Source organism: Sphaerodactylus townsendi, linkage group LG08 (genome assembly GCF_021028975.2).
Source record: "Sphaerodactylus townsendi isolate TG3544 linkage group LG08, MPM_Stown_v2.3, whole genome shotgun sequence".
NCBI classification, from domain to species: Eukaryota; Metazoa; Chordata; class Lepidosauria; order Squamata; family Sphaerodactylidae; genus Sphaerodactylus; species Sphaerodactylus townsendi.
Genome location: NC_059432.1, coordinates 79863859 through 79881528, shown reverse-complemented (window position 1 = coordinate 79881528; position 17670 = coordinate 79863859). Strand labels below are relative to the sequence as shown.

Below are 17670 nucleotides of genomic sequence, written 5' to 3'. Positions count from 1 at the left end.
CTGGCGTGTGTGGGAGTGCACAGGCTAATCTGAACTCCCCAGATAATCCTCCACAGCTCAGGCGGCCGAGTGGGGAATCAAACCCGGTTCCTCCAGATTAGAATGCACCTGCTCTTAACCTCTATGCCACTGCTGCTTTGGCACAAGTACATGCCTTAAGATTTTTTTCTCATACAAGTAGTCCCCCATTAACGTTGCAAACCACCAGGAGGGGCCTGGAGTTCTTCTGGAATTACAACTGACCCCCAGTCTACAGAGATCAATTCCCCCGAAGGAAACAGCAATTTCAGAATCAAATCCCTGCTCAGCTCTGAAAACTCTCCTCTGCAACCTTCACTCTCAAATCTCCAGGAATTCCCCAGGCTGGAGTCTGCAACCGTACCAGTGCTTAAGGTAATAATTTGCAACCTATAATTAGGGGCATGTTAAAGAAGCACCCACTTTTCCAACAAGATTTTCTGCTTGACCAGCAACAACTGCAGCTGATGCTAACTTTCCACAGGTCACTTACAGAAAACTCTCTGCAAGCCCACTGTAATCAATATGCTTAGGGGAGAAGGAATAGGCATGCATCGATTGCCCTGCGTACAAACAGGCTGGTGCAGCTGCGCTTGCCGGGTGTGCCCTAGCCGTAGCTCGAGCATTTCCAGCCCCTGGCTTGCTTATCCTTGCTGTTTACCTAGGGCTAGAGTGCACTCTGCTTACAAGACCCGAGACAAGACGTTCAACTGGGCATTGAATCATAGAGTCACCATGAGGCCGAAGCGACTTGACCACACTTCTGTCACTGAATCGCTCAGTTTTGAGCGGCGGAGGCGCTGCCACATTCCCACGTGGCCTGCACACACACACCCCCCGACTAAGGCCCAGGCTGGGAGTGACGTCTCCGAGGGGGCGGACTGTCTGCAAGAGGAGGGGCGGTGGGCGTGGCGAGATGGGACCACTTGTTGCCCGCGGGCGCTCGTGCTGGAGGCAGGTGCTGCGACCAAAGGATGCTCCGGCGCTGCCTCCGGCTGCAGGCATCATGAAGGCAGAGACCGGGTAGGCGAGGGGCTCCGGGGGTGGAGGGGTGGGAAGGGGGTTGCTAACGGGTTTGTTGTGCGGTCTCCAGGCGGCGGAGCTCAGCTGGACCTCTGTCTGTCCCGTAGTTCCCTTTCCTTTGCATGAATGAGGCTGGTCGAGGGGGGGCTGCTGCTGATTTGGCCCTGAGATCCGTTTTGCAGCCTGAAAAGCTTCTCTCGTGTGGTTCTGGGCTGTTGGACGGACAAGGCGGCTGCCTGAAGTCTTTTGGAAGTGGCAAGAAGTCATCCGATGCGATGGGGGGCTGACCTTTTTCTTTTGCAGATTAAATTCTGGCAACAGCCTGGCGGAAAAAATAGTCTGCTTCATTAATAGAAACTTATTTATTAGGTGTTGCTATTTACCTCCACGTTTTTTAAAAGCTTTGGCTGTCTGTTCTGTTTGTTCAGCCTTTGTTAAAGGGCCGGGATATTTTTCCTCTCTAGGTTTTTGTCAGCACTAAGCTGTTTATATGTAGGACGTTTGTCATTTTAAGAGTGAGACGGCTTCAGTTAGCAACTTGGTGTATTCTGGACTCTTCCCAAATAATTCTTTTTTTAAAGGTTGCAAAGTTTGCAAATATTTTTAGCAGCATCGCTGTTCATACCAAGTGCAAAACAGCAGGTCTGTGCCCTGAGGAGTTTACAGACTGAAATATGCTGGGAATAGCGTGTCTGTTTAAAAAGCCAGCCGTTTAGAAACATCTCATCTCTGAGTGAGAAATATCTAGATTTGTCGTGTATTTCTTACAGGAAAAAAGCCAGTATTTCATGCCCTGCTTTTGTGTATATTTTATGTCCTTCCCATTCTGTTCCAGTGTAGATTGAGAAGCAATGAAAGAGTCGGGGGATGAACTCTTTACAATGATCTAACCTGCCTGGCAAAAGAGGGAGAAAAAAAGAAAGGTTGCTATGGCAGCTTGTATGTGTTCATGGGCTTCTCCCCAGAGATCTGAGCAATGTGACCTTTTGACTTAAGTCTAACTTGGTCTAATGCTTCCTTGTTCGCAGCTCACTCAGAGCAGCCATGTGAACAGTTTGCAGGAAAATGAGGTGTGGGGGGAGGGGAGATCAGGGAGTTGACCAGGAACTTAATACATCACTATGGCATTGTGCTTGTTCAGGAATCAAAGGATGGTTTGTGGGATCTTGAAGAGGGGAGCCTTCACTTTTGGGGCAAAAGAAAAACTGTTCTGTAGCACTCTGTTTATGCGGCACTTTAATGTAATATAAGCGACAGACAGGTCCCTGTCCCAGGGAGCTTACAGTCTAAATTTAGACAGGAAAATAATGCTAACAAGTACTATTATACAGTTCAATTCCAAGTAATCTATGTAAGGGTGTACCTTTTGGTTGGGAGATTAGAGATGCACCTGGTTCAGGCTGTTTGAAAGAATGCCAGCAATCGGGAAGGGTAGCTCGCTCATCTGTTTCTGCACACCTCTTGCAGCACAGTCATTCAGGGGCTTTGGGGGAGGGGGGAAGAGTTATTTTGATCAAATATAAGTGTTGTCCCATAGCCTTATGCCCTCTTCTGTGCTTAACAGTTATGTATGTAGTCTTGGAACAGTAAAACGGAATGAATAAGACAGCTACCAATAAGTTTGAACAACTCTTTAATCCTTTCTTTTTAATATGAAGATACTGATTCTTGGAACATCCTCAGATGGTGGGCTCAGGGGTGGGGCAGGAATAGATATATCCTTGTGAGAAATCATGATGAATGCTCTCCAATACAGTGGGTACAAAGAGGCTACCATCACAGGTTCTTATAATGGAAGGAGAGGCACAGAGCTCTTTGCGAAGTTTGTTTCTCATCTGTAGGTCTAGATTTAGTAATACCTGTCTTGCTGAGTCCTCCAGGTTTGCAGAGTGATGTTGAGTTGAACTTTTCTGAGGCCCTTATGAGTGCTGCTTGTTCATTTCAGTGCTGGGATGGCTTGACTCTCTCTTGACAACAGAATACAAGGGGAGTCCTATGGAATGGATAAACTGTACTACAGCATTAGTTTTTGTGACTCCCAGCTACCTTCATCAGGTGCATCGGAGTATAAATCCATCAGGCCAGTTTATATATACAGCAGAAAGGTGGAGAGGGGATTTAACAATAGAGAGGCTGGTTGACTGTGAAGCAGTCACTCACGGTGGGTGTGAGAGAAGCAAAATGTAAAGCTTAATGCAGGGTAAAATGAGAGAATCAGATACAGTAGGAAATTTCAGAGATATAGTTGAACTAATTAACATCTGTAAGAAGATGAGATATGTAAGATATCAGCCCAAACAGTGAATTAATAATTCCAGACTCCTGTAAATTCTTGAAGGGTATGGTGTCTTGATTTTTAAAGGAATTTTAAAGGGAATTATATTCAGCAATTTCACATTGAATTCTCCTTTTGAAGTTCTTTTGTAAGAGAATGGTATTTTTTAGATAAGTAAAAGAATGCCTTGGAAGATTAAAATGTTCTTCCTCTAGTTTTTAAATATTGAGGGTTTTGATGTCAGAGTATGTCCATTTACTCCTTTACATAGGGACTGACTTGTTTGTATACTATAAAGAGAAGGAAAATGCTGATGTATTAGGGTATATATTACATTGGAGGATAAGTAACAATGAAATCCAGATGGGGGTGAGTGCTGTAGTGTCTGGGGATGGCACAGCAAAAGTGTCACTAAGGGACCCCCAAAGGGAATACAGGTGGCATGGAAAGGAGGAAAATAATTTTAAAAACCCTCTTGGGCTGATTTTGCACTTTCTAAATGCTCCGTGGCTGAGCCGGGGAGCGTACCTGCTGTGGGGCTTCTCATCCTGTTTGTAGTTCCCCACTGCTGCCTGGCTCTTTCCTTTGCTCAAGTCGGGGCCAGGGTGGGAAGCCCCGAATGTTTCCCCACAAGCCTGGGCTTTCCCATAAGCACCAATTAAGCACCACAAGCTCTTCCATAGTCTCTTTCACACGGGTCGCCTCCATTTCCTGCATTCGGATTGGCTGAATCTTGCCCCATTTCCCCCATTCACTGTCACCATTTTAGTTTTACATGACTCTGAACACAAAACAGGTGCTGAGAATCAACACTCTCGCCCCCACCCCCCGTCTAAAATCCTTGCGTATGTGATGGGATCCCCGTCCTCCACCCCCCTCCATCTGAGATGTAAATCCAAAATCCTTGTATGTTCGACGGGATTGCCGCCCTCCACCCTCTCTCCATTTAAAATGTAAAGCTAAAATCCTTGCGTGTTCAAGCGACTCGCCGCCCTCCCATCCGCGGCACCTTTTCTGTCCAAGGTTTCTCTCTCCTTTTTTTTCACTGCAAGGCGGGGAGGGCACCGCTTCTCAGCACCTGCCCATTGGTGGGGCAGGTTAGAGCAGCAAGGTAGGAAAACTCACCCCGTTTATGCTACAGAGGAGTTTTGCAAACCGGTGGAAGTCTCCGGAGGAAGTCTCCGGAGCAACAAAGGGGCATTTCAAAAGGACCTCAACCTTTGCGGTTGAGGAAATTTGTGGAACAAAGCCATTGCTGCGGGGTGGCTCCAGGGTAGAAATGGGGCAACCATGCTGCAACCATGCTGCAGCACCGGGGGCTGTGCAAAATTTCCGATTGCATCAGAGCATTCCCCGTGCAAAATCAGCCTTGCTGTCCAAATTGCCCCACTGGGAAAACAGACTTGGTAATTCTGCAGGCTTGGAGGACGGCGATCCCAGGCTGGAACATCTGTGGAAGCCAACCAAAGTCCCCCCCCCCCCCATTACGTTGTATTGGACTAAGAGTACTTGTCACAAGTAATTCCCCCCCTTAAACTATATATGTTCCTTTTTAAGACTACTACTGTATATACTGGCGTATAAGACTACTTTTGAACCCTGGGAAATCATCTGTAAAGTGTGGGGTTGTCTTATACGCCGGGTACTCTTATATGGCGAGTATATCCCAAACTCTATATTTTAACTGGAAAAGGGGGGGGGGGTTGTCTTATACGCCCAGTCGTCTTATACGCCGGTATATATGGTAAAGGCTTGATGTCAAAAAATTTCTAAAAATTAGTTCAAAAACTGTAATTAGTAGGGTATTTTCCATTCTTTCTGTACTGTGTAAAGTACAATTCTTTTCTTGATACCACTGTCTTGTTACCAGCTGACTAAAGACCAGCATAGTTTTCTTTCCTAGTGGTACTGGTATTTCATATATTTCTGCAAGGGGATTTTTGTACCCCAAGTACTGGGAAGTTTCCATGTTTCAAATTTTCAGGAATGAGTATTACTAAGTGTGTGATTGTGGTTCTTTACTTTTCCATGGTTACTAAAGAAATCACTAAGGAAAGTGTCCCACAGTAGGCAAAGCTGAAGCTGGGATAGTTTTTGCAATAAATATTTTGTAAAGCATTAAAGTCTAGTTCATTATTGCACTGTTGCATACTGCTTCATTACAAAAGCAAGAGCAAAAGCCATACAACATTTTTCATTAGGATCAACTGGAATAATACAAAACAAAGGGCAAATTTTGAGCTCTCCAGAACTTTTCATAAGGAGGAATGTTATAAAAAGAAAGAAAAGAGCATAAGGTACCAAGAAGTCTTGGGACTGACAGATCTTGAGTTCATGACCTAAGACATCTGTCTCCCTGCCCGCTCCTTTATTTTTGTTACAACTAGCCTAGTGGAGAGTTTTGAAAAACCTGAAAGACAGCACGGTGTCATTTTGGTTGGTCCTCATAAAAAAGTAATTAATTGTTTCTTTTCTTGATTTTAGGTTTGCTTTGGACCAACATGGCTGCCATTTTTCTTCATTACAGCAATTTTTTAATGTTGCTGCTACGAAATAAATGCAGGTTTTTAGCAAAGTGTGTGATTAATGTTCTGGGCAGAAAAATAAACAAACTCTTGGCTTCTTGACAGTGAGAGGTGCGCAGGAGGCCATGAAACTACTATGTAATAGCATGGCTATTTGAAACTGAATTACTTGCTGACATTTTCCTGCAGCAGTCTCGTTATCATATGTAACTGAGGAGCACTACCGTATCAGATAGCAATGGGTCATCTGAACATCTTCCAATCTTTAACTCAATAGTCTCAAGCTATTTTAAAACCTATGCATATTTTTTTCATGGGTGCTGGTTTGAAAGAAAATAGCGCTGTCTTATTTTTGCAGCATTCTGCATGATGGTGATGCATTTCTCTATTTACTCTAGAGATATGTCCCAGAAGTTCTAAGTACTGTATACACAGATGTTGCCATGCTTCATTCTTTGAGTACCCTGTTCCCAGCTATTATGCTGGCCATTTCAGGGGAGTTTAGTTGTTGTTTCTAGCATCAGAAAGCAGGCCAAGTGTTTAAGGCTCCAGTGAACCACTAAAGCAGAGTGTAGAGAAACAGATGGAATCACACAGTGCCAGCGGCCATATAAATTACCATTTGGAAAAGCTGCCAAGGCCTGTTGTACATGGGGTGAAAATGGGGGCTGAAACAGAATCAAAGCACTGTCCTGAAATGAGGGTACTTGCTATTCACATAAGGCTATCTTGTGCTTTTTATTCTAAAGGGTGAAGTGTTGTTTTTAACTTTTTTTATTCTTGAACCCCAAGCAATAAACACAACTTCAAGTGATGCAAAAATATTGAAAAATACAGCCCAAGAAAAAAAGAAAATTATGCAGTGGCTACAACAAAGTAAAGTACAAACATCTTTTTGGAAACAAATACCAAAAAGCATCATATTTTGAAATCAAATGGCATTGCTCACAGGAACCCTTTTAATCATTTAATGTAACTTTAACTTTGTTTTGTGCTGTCATGTTGATTTGCACCTCTTAGAAAGTATTGGTATTTTATGTTTAATTCTGTGTTGCCAAGGTGATAATACACTGTACATTTTTTTAAGTAAGTAGCTGGAAAATCAGACAGGAAGAAACCAACATGGAGTACTAAATCAGTAACAAAACCCAAACACATTCCCCTTCTCAGAGAATGCTGATCAGTGTTTGTACAATGAGAAAAAAATACTTTGGATTGGGAATGTGTTAAAACTACAAGATGAATGTGGGAACTAAAATTGTGTAACAAGTAGGACCTGTAGGGTATATAATGAATGATGGCCAACAACACAACTAATCTAGTATTTTTAACTTGACAGGTGGTTCCCAGCCTTGCAGCCTTCAGTTTTCCAACTGGAGACTTCTGAAATTGAATTTGAGCCATAACACTGTCAAAACCATGTATTTCAATAACTGGGCTCTGATCCCTTGTGCCTCAACACATCTTTTCAGTTAGGCATTCCTCTGTGGTTATCCCATTGTGGATTGTTTTAACAAAATATTCGCAGACCAAACAATACTCTGTGTGGAGTTTATAAAAGAAGCAGAATGAAACCGTGTGTATGAAACTCTGCGATGTTGCTGCTGAAATCTATCTGACTAATTGCTGGGAAAAGAGGGCAAACTGCTGTACCAGGTTCACACTTAGGAAAATTAGAGTTTTCAATAAGATAGGCTGTTTGCATACTCCCACACGGAAAGCTTGTGCAGGGAAACGGGAAGCAGGTGGCAATTACTGATAATAGGATAATTGCTGTCTTTTTTCTTTGGAAGTTCCCCAGAGAGTTCGTTTTCAGCATATGCTTTCGAAGCAAAAATAAAAGCAGAATTATCTTTTGTTTCCTTTTTTTTTGTTGCTCTGAGCTTGGAATTTGCTGGAATCTGCAGCCTGTTTTACTTTCATCTCAGAAATTCAGATTTTTCCAAGTAATGGTCACGTCACTTTTACTGTTTCTTTTACACTGAAAGACTATGCCAGAGCTCCTTAAGGGATTACACTATTACTTATAATATAGCTCTCCTGATTTGTCCAGGAGTTTTGCAACTTTTACCTCTGTCTTTGCAACAAACCTGTCAAATCAAACCTGTCTTAATGATACCGAGCAGCTGTAGCAATAATGGGGTTTAATCTGTATTTCCCCAACTGAAGTGCAGTTTGTTCGTTGGGCCAGAATGATTCTGGCATGTTGAAGTGTCCCTTGGTAGTCAAGAACAGGGCTTCCAAAGCTCTGCAATGAAGTGAAGAAAAGTCTCTTGCCTGGTTTCATCTACTTTGTCATGATTGTCATTGATTAATTCTTGCTATTGGGGACGAGGGTGCCATGCTAAATGGTTTAAATATGTTCTAGTTAACCATAGCTCCAACACTGATGCTGATTTTTATTCTATTTAGTTCTGGTGGGTTTTCCGGGCTGTGTGGCCATGGTCTGGTGGATCTTGTTCCTAACGTTTCGCCATTATCTGTGGCTGGCATCTTCAGAGGTGTATCACAGAGTGTATCCCTCTGTGATACACCTCTGAAATGCCAGCCACAGATGCAGGCGAAACGTTAGGAACAAGATCTACCAGTCCACGGCCTCACAGCCCGTAAAACCCACCAGAACCAGTTGAATCCAGCCGTGAAAGCCTTCGACAATACATTTATTCTATTTGTTTAAAGCAGGGGCCAACTACGTTTTATAACTAAAGAGCCAGAGTTTGTCAAAATTCAGAGTGAGAGATCAACCCAGAACCAATGTGAGCACTCATTTGCAAAGCTGAAAATCTACAGTTCAATTGTGCTGATAATTGTTGTGTTGATTGACAGTCCATTAAAGTGTCTGCAGCCTAAACACAACCTAAAATCAAACATTTGGTACTCTCAATAAATAATAAATACTCACAGAAGCATTCTGGACAATTGTTTTAGTGCACTGACATAAATCTGTTTTATGCCTAATAAAGGATTTGGATTTGGACATAAATCTGTGCATGATATGCCCATGGGTTACTGGCATCTGTTCACCTCTGTCATTTCCTTGTCTTTAAAACATGTCCAAGTCGCCCTTTAGTCTCATTAAAATCATTGCCTGCCATTCTCTTCACATACTGATTAATTTATATATTAAAGATTTTTAAATTTCATTTTTAAAAATACAATAATATCTGGTTGTCTGCTGATCCAGGTTCTAGAGCCATAGGTTGAACATCCTCCTTTAAAGGGAGACCCAACCAGTGCAAACCAGCCAGGCTTGCAATGTTACTATTTGTATTGATCTTCTGTCTGTGTGATCCTCTTGCATGTAGCACAAATGTTTAAAAGCAGAATGAACAGTGGTTGTATAGCTCAGCTATAGTTGGCTGAATGGAAGAAAGCCAGGATGACAAACAATAAAAATGCGGAAACTTCTCAGTTGGAGGTTGGGGGGGGGGGTCCAGCTCTGAGTACGCTGCTTGTATATAAAAGGCCCCTGTAGATGATGACTGATGGAACTGACATAATACTTCTCAGGAGTGTTACCATAGCTGTGTGAGCACCACTCGGGGGCAGGGCTCAGACTGTTCCCCCCGCCTCTCTGCAGGTCGACTCCTGCTGTTCCCAGGGCCTGAGGAGGGCAAAAGCCGGACTGCACAGGGGTTGGGAGTGGGACTCGAGTGCAGGGGACTTGGACCCTGCCCTACCCCCCGGATCTTTGCAGGGCAGCTCCTTGGGAGGGCAAATGCCGGCCTGCATGGAGGCTGGGGGGGAAGGTCAGTGGTGGTGGGCGGCCCAGGCAGGCCCCGCGGCTGCCCTTTGCTGAGTCCCGCCCCTACCTCCCTGCAGGGAGCGGGGCTCGGTGGTGTGCGGCTGGGGCGCACGCTGTTTTGTCATGTGGGGTGTGCCCGGAGCCCCCCATGTGACCAAAAGTCGTGTGCCCAGGGAGATGGGTGATCCCATGTAGGCCATACACCTCTGCTTGAAGGACAGTAGCACAAGGAATAGGTATATGGACAAGAAAAGGACATTTGATGGCCAAAAGAAGGCAAGACATTTAGACAGGCAAGAGGAGCAAGAGCTTGAGGTAGATTTGCTTGGAAGAGGGAGAAGATTTAGAGCATCAGACAAGCAGGGGAGTGCAGACTGCAAGGAGAAATCTGGCATAGCTAGGCAGGCATTGAGAGTAGAGTAGAAGGCAAAGTACTACCACATATCCTTCACTGGCACTGAAAGAGCTCACACATGTGGGGCTTCAATCAAAAAAACCCAGAATGTCTCTCAGGTTGTGTTGTCATTAGGAAAACACTGGCTGTCTTGTAGCATTGAAACCAGTAGAGTCAGAGAGATACTGCAATAATGAAACAAAGAGAACAGAAAAAAATATTTGTTAAATTATGGGCTGTTTAGAAGGTGAATTTGTCTCATTTCATACTAATTATGATAATTACAAAACCATTTCTGTAATTATTGTAATCGCTTGCTAGAGAAATGTGCAAGCCTGTAAAGAGTGTGTTTCAGTGCTTCTCAGAGTTTTGCATTTATGTAAAAGCTGTTTTCCACATCAGGATTGATCCCAAATGTATGAAATAGGTAGCTGGACACCAACTAGCAAGCATTTCTAGAGATTAGCCCACTTGAATGCAAATATTGCCTTGTGATTGAAATACGGAAATTAAGCCACTGATACAATTGGCACAGAACCAGACCTTCCTTCCGTATTAAATGTGTGATGTGTAAACCTGGCATTCAAACACCATTTCCTCTGAAGTCACGGCTTTTCTGAGATTGCTTCTTAGAGATAGATATCTGCTATCTGCAGTGTTCACATTGGCTTCTTTTCAATTGTCCTGTTTCCTTTCGGCCTTTAAACGAATGGTTTATCTGCGGAACCCAGAAGGGTGTTGTCTGAAAAAAATTGCAAGCTTTGTAAAGCAGAAATACTTGGTGTGCAGACTGAAGGGAAAAAAAACAATGCTGAGGCTTTAAATAAAACACAAGCATCACAATGCTTTTTTCACAGAGATGGTGTTGGAGTCCAGCAGGTTGTGCAGTTACCTGGGATCTGCTGGTTTTCAGCTGGTGATTTTCTATCTTATTTGAAGGTATAGATGCTTATAACATCAAATCTCTGCAATGATTGCTTTCTTCCTTATCCTTAATTTTGCAATATATTGCGTCGGAAGGAAAATTTATAGGGAGCTGTTGGGATTTGGAAATGTGAGATGGCCTTTAATATAACTGAAGCTCAACCTAGGGAATCAGGAGATGAAGAAACTTCCCCTCCTTTCCTTACCCCTGAGTTTTCATGTGCAACTATAAACCCGATTTGCAGGCAATAAAAAGAAGATTAATCTTTGTGTTAGTATTGTATTGAGGTTTGTAGAGTTCACAGAAGTGCTTAAATGGGAATTGGCTGGGAATTGCAAGTTCTAATTTCCCTCTTTAATTGGCTTTGTGTGGGATCACCAGTCATACCGTATGAGCACTGAAGCAGCAATGTTGTCATTACTTTGTGTTTTGAAGGTCAGTGTACAATGGATGGAAGAGCAGAGCCTTTGGTGATGTCTGTGCACCTGCTTGCCAAATCTGGATATGCATTACTCTTGCAGCAAACCCTCAGTCAGCTTCAAGAACGGATCTGCCTGGATGTACGCCTTTTCCTTGTATCAGAAGTCACTTCTCCAGTTAAGTATTATGAGACGTACCGCCAGAAGAGCTCCAGATTCCCTGGGACCTCGGTTCTGCTTTTCTTGCATGAAGACTTGGGGGAGGAACGGATTTTCCAAATCCATGATTTTTTCCAGCACCCACCATGGCACCGTGTCAACCTGGAATGTGCTAACAGGAAGCTGTCTTGGCAGGCCCTTGGTAATCAGGAGTTCTACGGGCTGGATGAGCATATGCCAGTGTGGGGAGTGCGACAAGTTCATTACGGCACTGAAATTCTGCGCATCACACTCTATTGTAGCTTTGACAACTACGATGATGCAGTGAGGCTTTATGAGATGATCCTGCAGAAAGAGGCGACGGTGCAAAAAAACAGCTTCTGTGCCTTTGTGTTGTATACAACAAAGAGCATCGCAGTTCAGCTTTGCTTGAAACAGCTGCCTCTTGGGCTGCTGGTCGACTTGAAGGAATCTTCGGTGTTGCAGTTCAAAGTGCATGAAATTGGGCAGCTGGTTCCGCTTCTGCCTAATCCCTGTGTTCCTCTAAGCAGCACTAGGTGGCAAACGGAAGACTATGAAGGAAACAAGATCCTGCTTCAGGTATTATTCTGTTGATCAGTTGTGGCCAAAATCAGTAAGTCTGATCCTTCTAACCCATATTTAGAATATTATTTGTGAATCTCTGCTGGCGTCTATTTCTTAAATATTTCTTTTACATTTATGTAACTAATTAGAAGTTTGGAATATCTGGGATGCATGCCCTTTCATCTAGAGAGAGAAAGGGTTTAATAACAAGAAGTAATGGAAAAGAAGGCAATTTGAGTAAAGTGCCTGGGACTGGCCATCAATTTGATGGAGACACGTTATTGATCGTTCCCGTCTAAGGTTTGTCTGGTAGGAAATAGGACTTCTCCAGAAAACACTTCCACAAACAGCATGCCATGTAAACTGGAAAGGACTTCAAGGGTTGTTTTTTTTCTGAGAATGTCCAAGGGAACTTCATTCACATATTTATGTTTCTGACAAGGGGGAGGTTGGAAGGCCTTTTGTCAAAATGGAAGTGCATCATGTTAAGCAGTTTAAGATGACATCCAGTAAATTCCTTCCGCTGCACGTATCCTGTTTCTGGCCAACCAGATGTCTTGAACATCATGTAGCCAGTGCATTTCCCAAGTTGTTATCCCCTATTCCCTAATCAACTGACCCTCTGAGGCTCACTTATTTACTTCAGTCATAATCTGCTGTGCATGGGCAGTTCATTTTGTTGTCATTTAATAGCCATTGATGGATAGATCTAGATCAGCTTTGGTTCTATCTACCTTCCAAATATTCATTTACTTAAGTATAACTATTAAAATGGATTTTAGCTACTTCATAGATGCTCAAAACTATTAGAAGCCGAACAAACTCTTTAAAACAGTAGTTCCTAACCTGGGATACATGTATCCCCAGGGATATGTGCCAGAGTGTTTTGGGGTACGTGAAAAAAATTACATAATGGATTAGCTAAAGTAGGGGTACAATTTTTGGGAAATTGGTTGCCAAGGGGTGCACAAGTGGAAAAAAAGGTTGGGAACTACTGCTTTTAAGGATTCTAGAAGTGGCTATGTGGCTACCTGTGGCAAGCAGTGTCCAAGAGGATGCTTTACAGAATGATGTAGGTAAATGTGTTATCGAAGGCTTTCGCGGCTAGAATCACTGGGGTGCTGTGTGGTTTCCGGGCTGTATGGCCGTGTTCTAGCAGCATTCTGACGTTTCGCCTGCATCTGTGGCTGGCATCTTCAGATCCTCTGAAGATGCCAGCCACAGATGCAGGTGAAATGTCAGGAGAGAATGCTGCTAGATTACAACCATACAGCCCGGAAACCACACAGCACCCCGATGTAGGTAAATGTAAACCAGCAGGCTAGTAACCACTACAGCCTTTCAGTCTACTGAATCTCGAGAGCCAAGAAAGGTCCATGATGGTGAGAAAGTCAACTTCACAGCTTGTTTGATCTTGCTCATGAATGGTATAACTGCAGTTGTATTTTTCTTGCCTACATTCCCTAGTCGTATATGATTGGTTAATGCTTTCATACCTAAAGCAGTCTGGTCTACAGCCATGGCTAGTATTGATAGAAAATGTTGCTGATTGCTTGTCATATCTACAGCTCAGCCAAATGATGGTTGAACAAAGTATGAATGACTTCAACTTCATGAAACGATACAGGTCTCTTTGAGTGTGGGCAAGATATGTCTATCAGAAATATTCATTAGTAGAATAACTGATTCCCAAAGATATTAAAATAACAGATCAATGAAATAAATGGCTCACGGGTTTTTCTATATTTCCTGTTAGTGTTATCATGTTAAATCCATAGACTGTGAAACTGCCATGTTGTATTAAATATGGACCTATGTTCAAAGCTCAATTTGGAGCAGATCACTATGTCACTCCCCTTTTTTCATATTTCCATTCATATGATAATATATTATTCCTTGGTGTGGAGGTCAGTACATCATAATTCATTATTGATTAAAACTAATAAGGCAGGAAACACTTTCACTGAAATGTTTCAAGACACTGGAGCAAAATAGCTAAGAATCCTCTGAATTCAAGTTATAAATGTTGAGGTCATAATGTGATAATATTCTCTTTTGTTAATGTTTGCTTGAATAACCTATACAATTGATTTGCAGAATTCAAATAATGCATGAGCTTTCGTGACTTGAAGTTCTCAGTACATCTTTGCATCATTCATTTGTGGATGATGATCTTAGATCACATTACTGATGTGCAATGCTCTGTTAACTTCCTTGCTTTTTCTTTCTCAGGTTCAAAACAGCTCAAAACACAGTGGACAGCAGAATTCAAATCCCAGTTGCCTCAATAATGCAAGTGAAGAAAGACTTCCCCACTATTCTAACCCCACTCCGTTAGCTGTGAGGCAAATACCTGCGCAGCAAAAAAATCGAACTCTCCGAGCTGTGAAGAATAAAAACAAATCTACACGGAGTGGGATGTACACTCCAGGAAGTATTTGCAATCCCTCACAAAATCAGTCTAGCTCTTTATCCCAGTCACATTGTCCCACAGACTCTTCTCTGCAGGACCTAATGCCACCTTATATGAACTTGAGCACTCAGTTAAGATTTTCCAGTTGTGAACTCTGGCATTGCACGAAGGAGGAAGAGACTAATGTCGATACAGGCTATAGAGCAGAATCTTCTAACTGTGATGGCTCTCCGTTAAACAGGTTCTCAAAGGACTTGCAAGATGGTCTTCCACCCCTGCAGCAGCTATGTTGTTCATTCCCTGGTGCTGGCTCTAGAATCAGCTTGCTCTCTGCAGACAGAAACGATCCCTCATTACGTATTACCAAAATAAAGAATAAAGGATCAGGAGAGATGCAGTCAGGTTCTCATCTAGGTAGATCAAGAGCAACCCATAGGAATGAAACGGAAGAGGATGAAGAATTTTTCATATGACTTTAAATACAAACTGATTTCCAAGTGCCTTATTTTTGAAATAATGGAGAGAGCAATCTGTATCTTGCACAAAGACCTTGTCTTTGTGCAGATACCCCAGCTGCCTATACTACCTTATTCTGTTAGTGCAAAAAGAAAGCTTAAGAGTAGTTTGCATATTATTGCACTTTTAATCTATTTAGCATTAGTTATTCTTCATGAACATTATTCCCTTCTGCAGTCCAGTCTAAGCTCCTTGAAATCAATGGGAGAAACTTTGCACAGGATTGCACTGTAGAGTTATATATATATATATTTTAAGTGAGTTAGAAAACTCACTTAACTTAAGTGAGTAAGAGAAAACTCATATGCCGGACAAGTATATTCTGAAATATTGAACAACTGTTATTGTATGAGAAACCATTCACTTAATGCTCCCCCATCCCAAATTTACTAAAGTTCATCGGAAGCATAGTAGTCACAAACCTGTTAGCCTCTGTGTGCTGCTGCTAATGGCCCAGTAATTTTAGGCACCTTACTGCATGGGAGAACCATACATCGATGTGACCAGAGCTCCGAACTGACAAAGCAGCACAATGGCATACATGCTCAAAGAGCCCATGTTTCACTGAGTTCTTGCTGTCTCAGCCACAGAGTTGTTCCTAACTATTCTGGCTGACCTGATGATACTGGATACTCAGAACTCTGAAGAAATTGTACACCAGAGCTTTTGTCAGTGACATGCTCCTATCACTTTACTAGCACAAGGAGGTCAAGTTTTGGGTAGCTGGAATTATTAAGCTGTTCAGTTCTATGGGAATGTGGTGAATGGCTGCAAATGTGGAAATGGAAGTGTTCCATTAATTTGAATTGGTGAGTGGAAGTGAAGCTGTGGTTTGGATCTGCACACACATCTCTTAGAGTAGGTACAAATGCTGGCTATATAAGTGGAGAGGGTCTATATCTGCTTTATAGTATCTCTGGTAACAGGCCTTGGAAAGATATCAGCCAGAGTCAACAGTATAGTTCCTGTGGCACCATAGCACCTGTCAACACCTTCCTGGCACCTGCCAAGTATTCTTACAAAGCGAGCAGGGCCAGGTAGGGTTTTCTGAGTATCTGACATTTACGGTATAATGCTCACAGTGGCTCTATGTAAAGTACTGAGGCAAATAACAGTGATATCCTAAGAATGCTGTGGGGTTTGCTTCTGAATAAACAGTCAGGCTTTACAGCTAAAATGCTTAATGCACCTAATGTAAACTTCTACTGAAGTCATCAAATCTACATTAATGTGTTGTTATAATTTGGGTGGAAGTTGATAATATTACTACATTGAATTTTGGTTACTTTTCGAAACATCTTTTATATTCCTATCAAAATTTTATCAGAATCTCTCTCTGCCCACATAAGCAAGAACCTCTCACCAACCTCACCAACCCTTCAGCTCTGGCTGTTGCTACAAGTGATAGTGTAGTTAGAAAATGGCTGGGCTCCTGAGAGAAGCGCCCATATGAATGCAGTAGCTGGGAGAAGAATCATTTTCTCCCTTCTTTTTCCTAAGAGAGCCAGCATAGCATAGTGGTTAAGACCAGGTGGATTCTAATTTGGAGAACCTGGTTTGATTTCCCACTCCACATGAACGGCGGACTCTTACCTTGTGAACTGGATTTGTTTTCCCACTCCTACACATGAGGGCTGCTGGGTGAAGGCTGCTGAGAGAATTCTCCGGAACACTCTCAGCCCCACCTATCTAACAAGGTGTCTGTAGTGAGGAGAGGAAGAGAAGGAGTTTGTAAGCCACCCTGAGAAAGGTGGGGTATGAACCCAAACTCTTCTTCTAAGTGTGTTAGATGCTTGCAAAATGAAGATAGGTATTGCCAAATGAGGAATTAGCTAGCTCAATATGTGTTTTGTGTGTATGCAAGAACTTATTTTAAAGAATATGTTAATTTTAAAAGGCATCCCATTTATCAGAGCTTTTGCCTGAAATGTTAAAGAGTTAGTATCAGAGTTATGCTCAACCTCACTCCCTGACATTTTGTGGTTGGCTCTGCCTCGTGTAGCAGATATGTCTGGCTGCACACGTTATTTTCTGTACAGTTCCAGAAGTGCCCACAGACTCAAAATGGTTGGGGATGCTATTTGTTGGTTAGAGAAGCCAGTGTTGAACTAGATGAGGAAAGTGTCACTCTGTATAAGCCAGTTGATTTACAGTAGAGATATGACCATCAAGAGAATGAGGTTATCTGCTTAGTTACAATGTTATTACTAGTATTGTTTTTACACTCTTCTCTGGCTGTTCCGTGTTACACAGAAAACATAGAATGCTGTTTGTTCAAATAAAATGTATACTTCTGCATGCAGTTTTCTTAACGCCTGATGAAAGAAGGTTCATCCTATTTGTTTATTTGCAAATTGAGGCCTCACCAATTATTATCTATTGTTGTCGTTTCCCTTTTTGATAGAATGCCATTCAGACCAGAATTCTATAGAAGTGTCTGTGCTATGGAGGTTAAATCAACACAATATATTCTGTAGTCCTAGCCTGGAAACTTTGCTTGATGTGTTCCTAAGTCTTGCCCTGTGCAGTTGAAGGAAACTGGAAAATTCTTTAGGTGGGGAGCCAAGAGAAAAAGATTGGAAGTGAAATTTCCAATTTCAGCCCTGCATTATGAGAGCTCCTAACCTTGGCACCCAGTGGGTTTGCTTTCATAGGTGCCAGGGAGAGGTGGGT

The 17670-nt window shown here is 42.6% G+C and overlaps 1 protein-coding gene across 2 annotated transcripts; it reads left to right on the top strand.

Moving 5' to 3' along the window:
* The first annotated feature begins 923 nt into the window (after positions 1-923).
* Positions 924-17295, top strand: FAM124B (family with sequence similarity 124 member B). Of its 2 annotated transcripts, none has more exons than XM_048506234.1 (3): positions 924-1041; positions 11341-12083; positions 14301-17295. In XM_048506234.1, the coding sequence occupies exons 2-3, from the start codon at positions 11352-11354 to the stop codon at positions 14952-14954; spliced, it is 1386 nt and encodes a 461-aa protein (XP_048362191.1). In that variant the 5' UTR covers positions 924-1041; positions 11341-11351; the 3' UTR covers positions 14955-17295. The 2 variants fall into 2 exon arrangements, with proteins under 2 accessions (XP_048362191.1, XP_048362192.1); XM_048506235.1 differs by lacking the exon at positions 924-1041 and adding an exon at positions 10856-10919.
* The last annotated feature ends 375 nt before the right edge of the window (positions 17296-17670 follow it).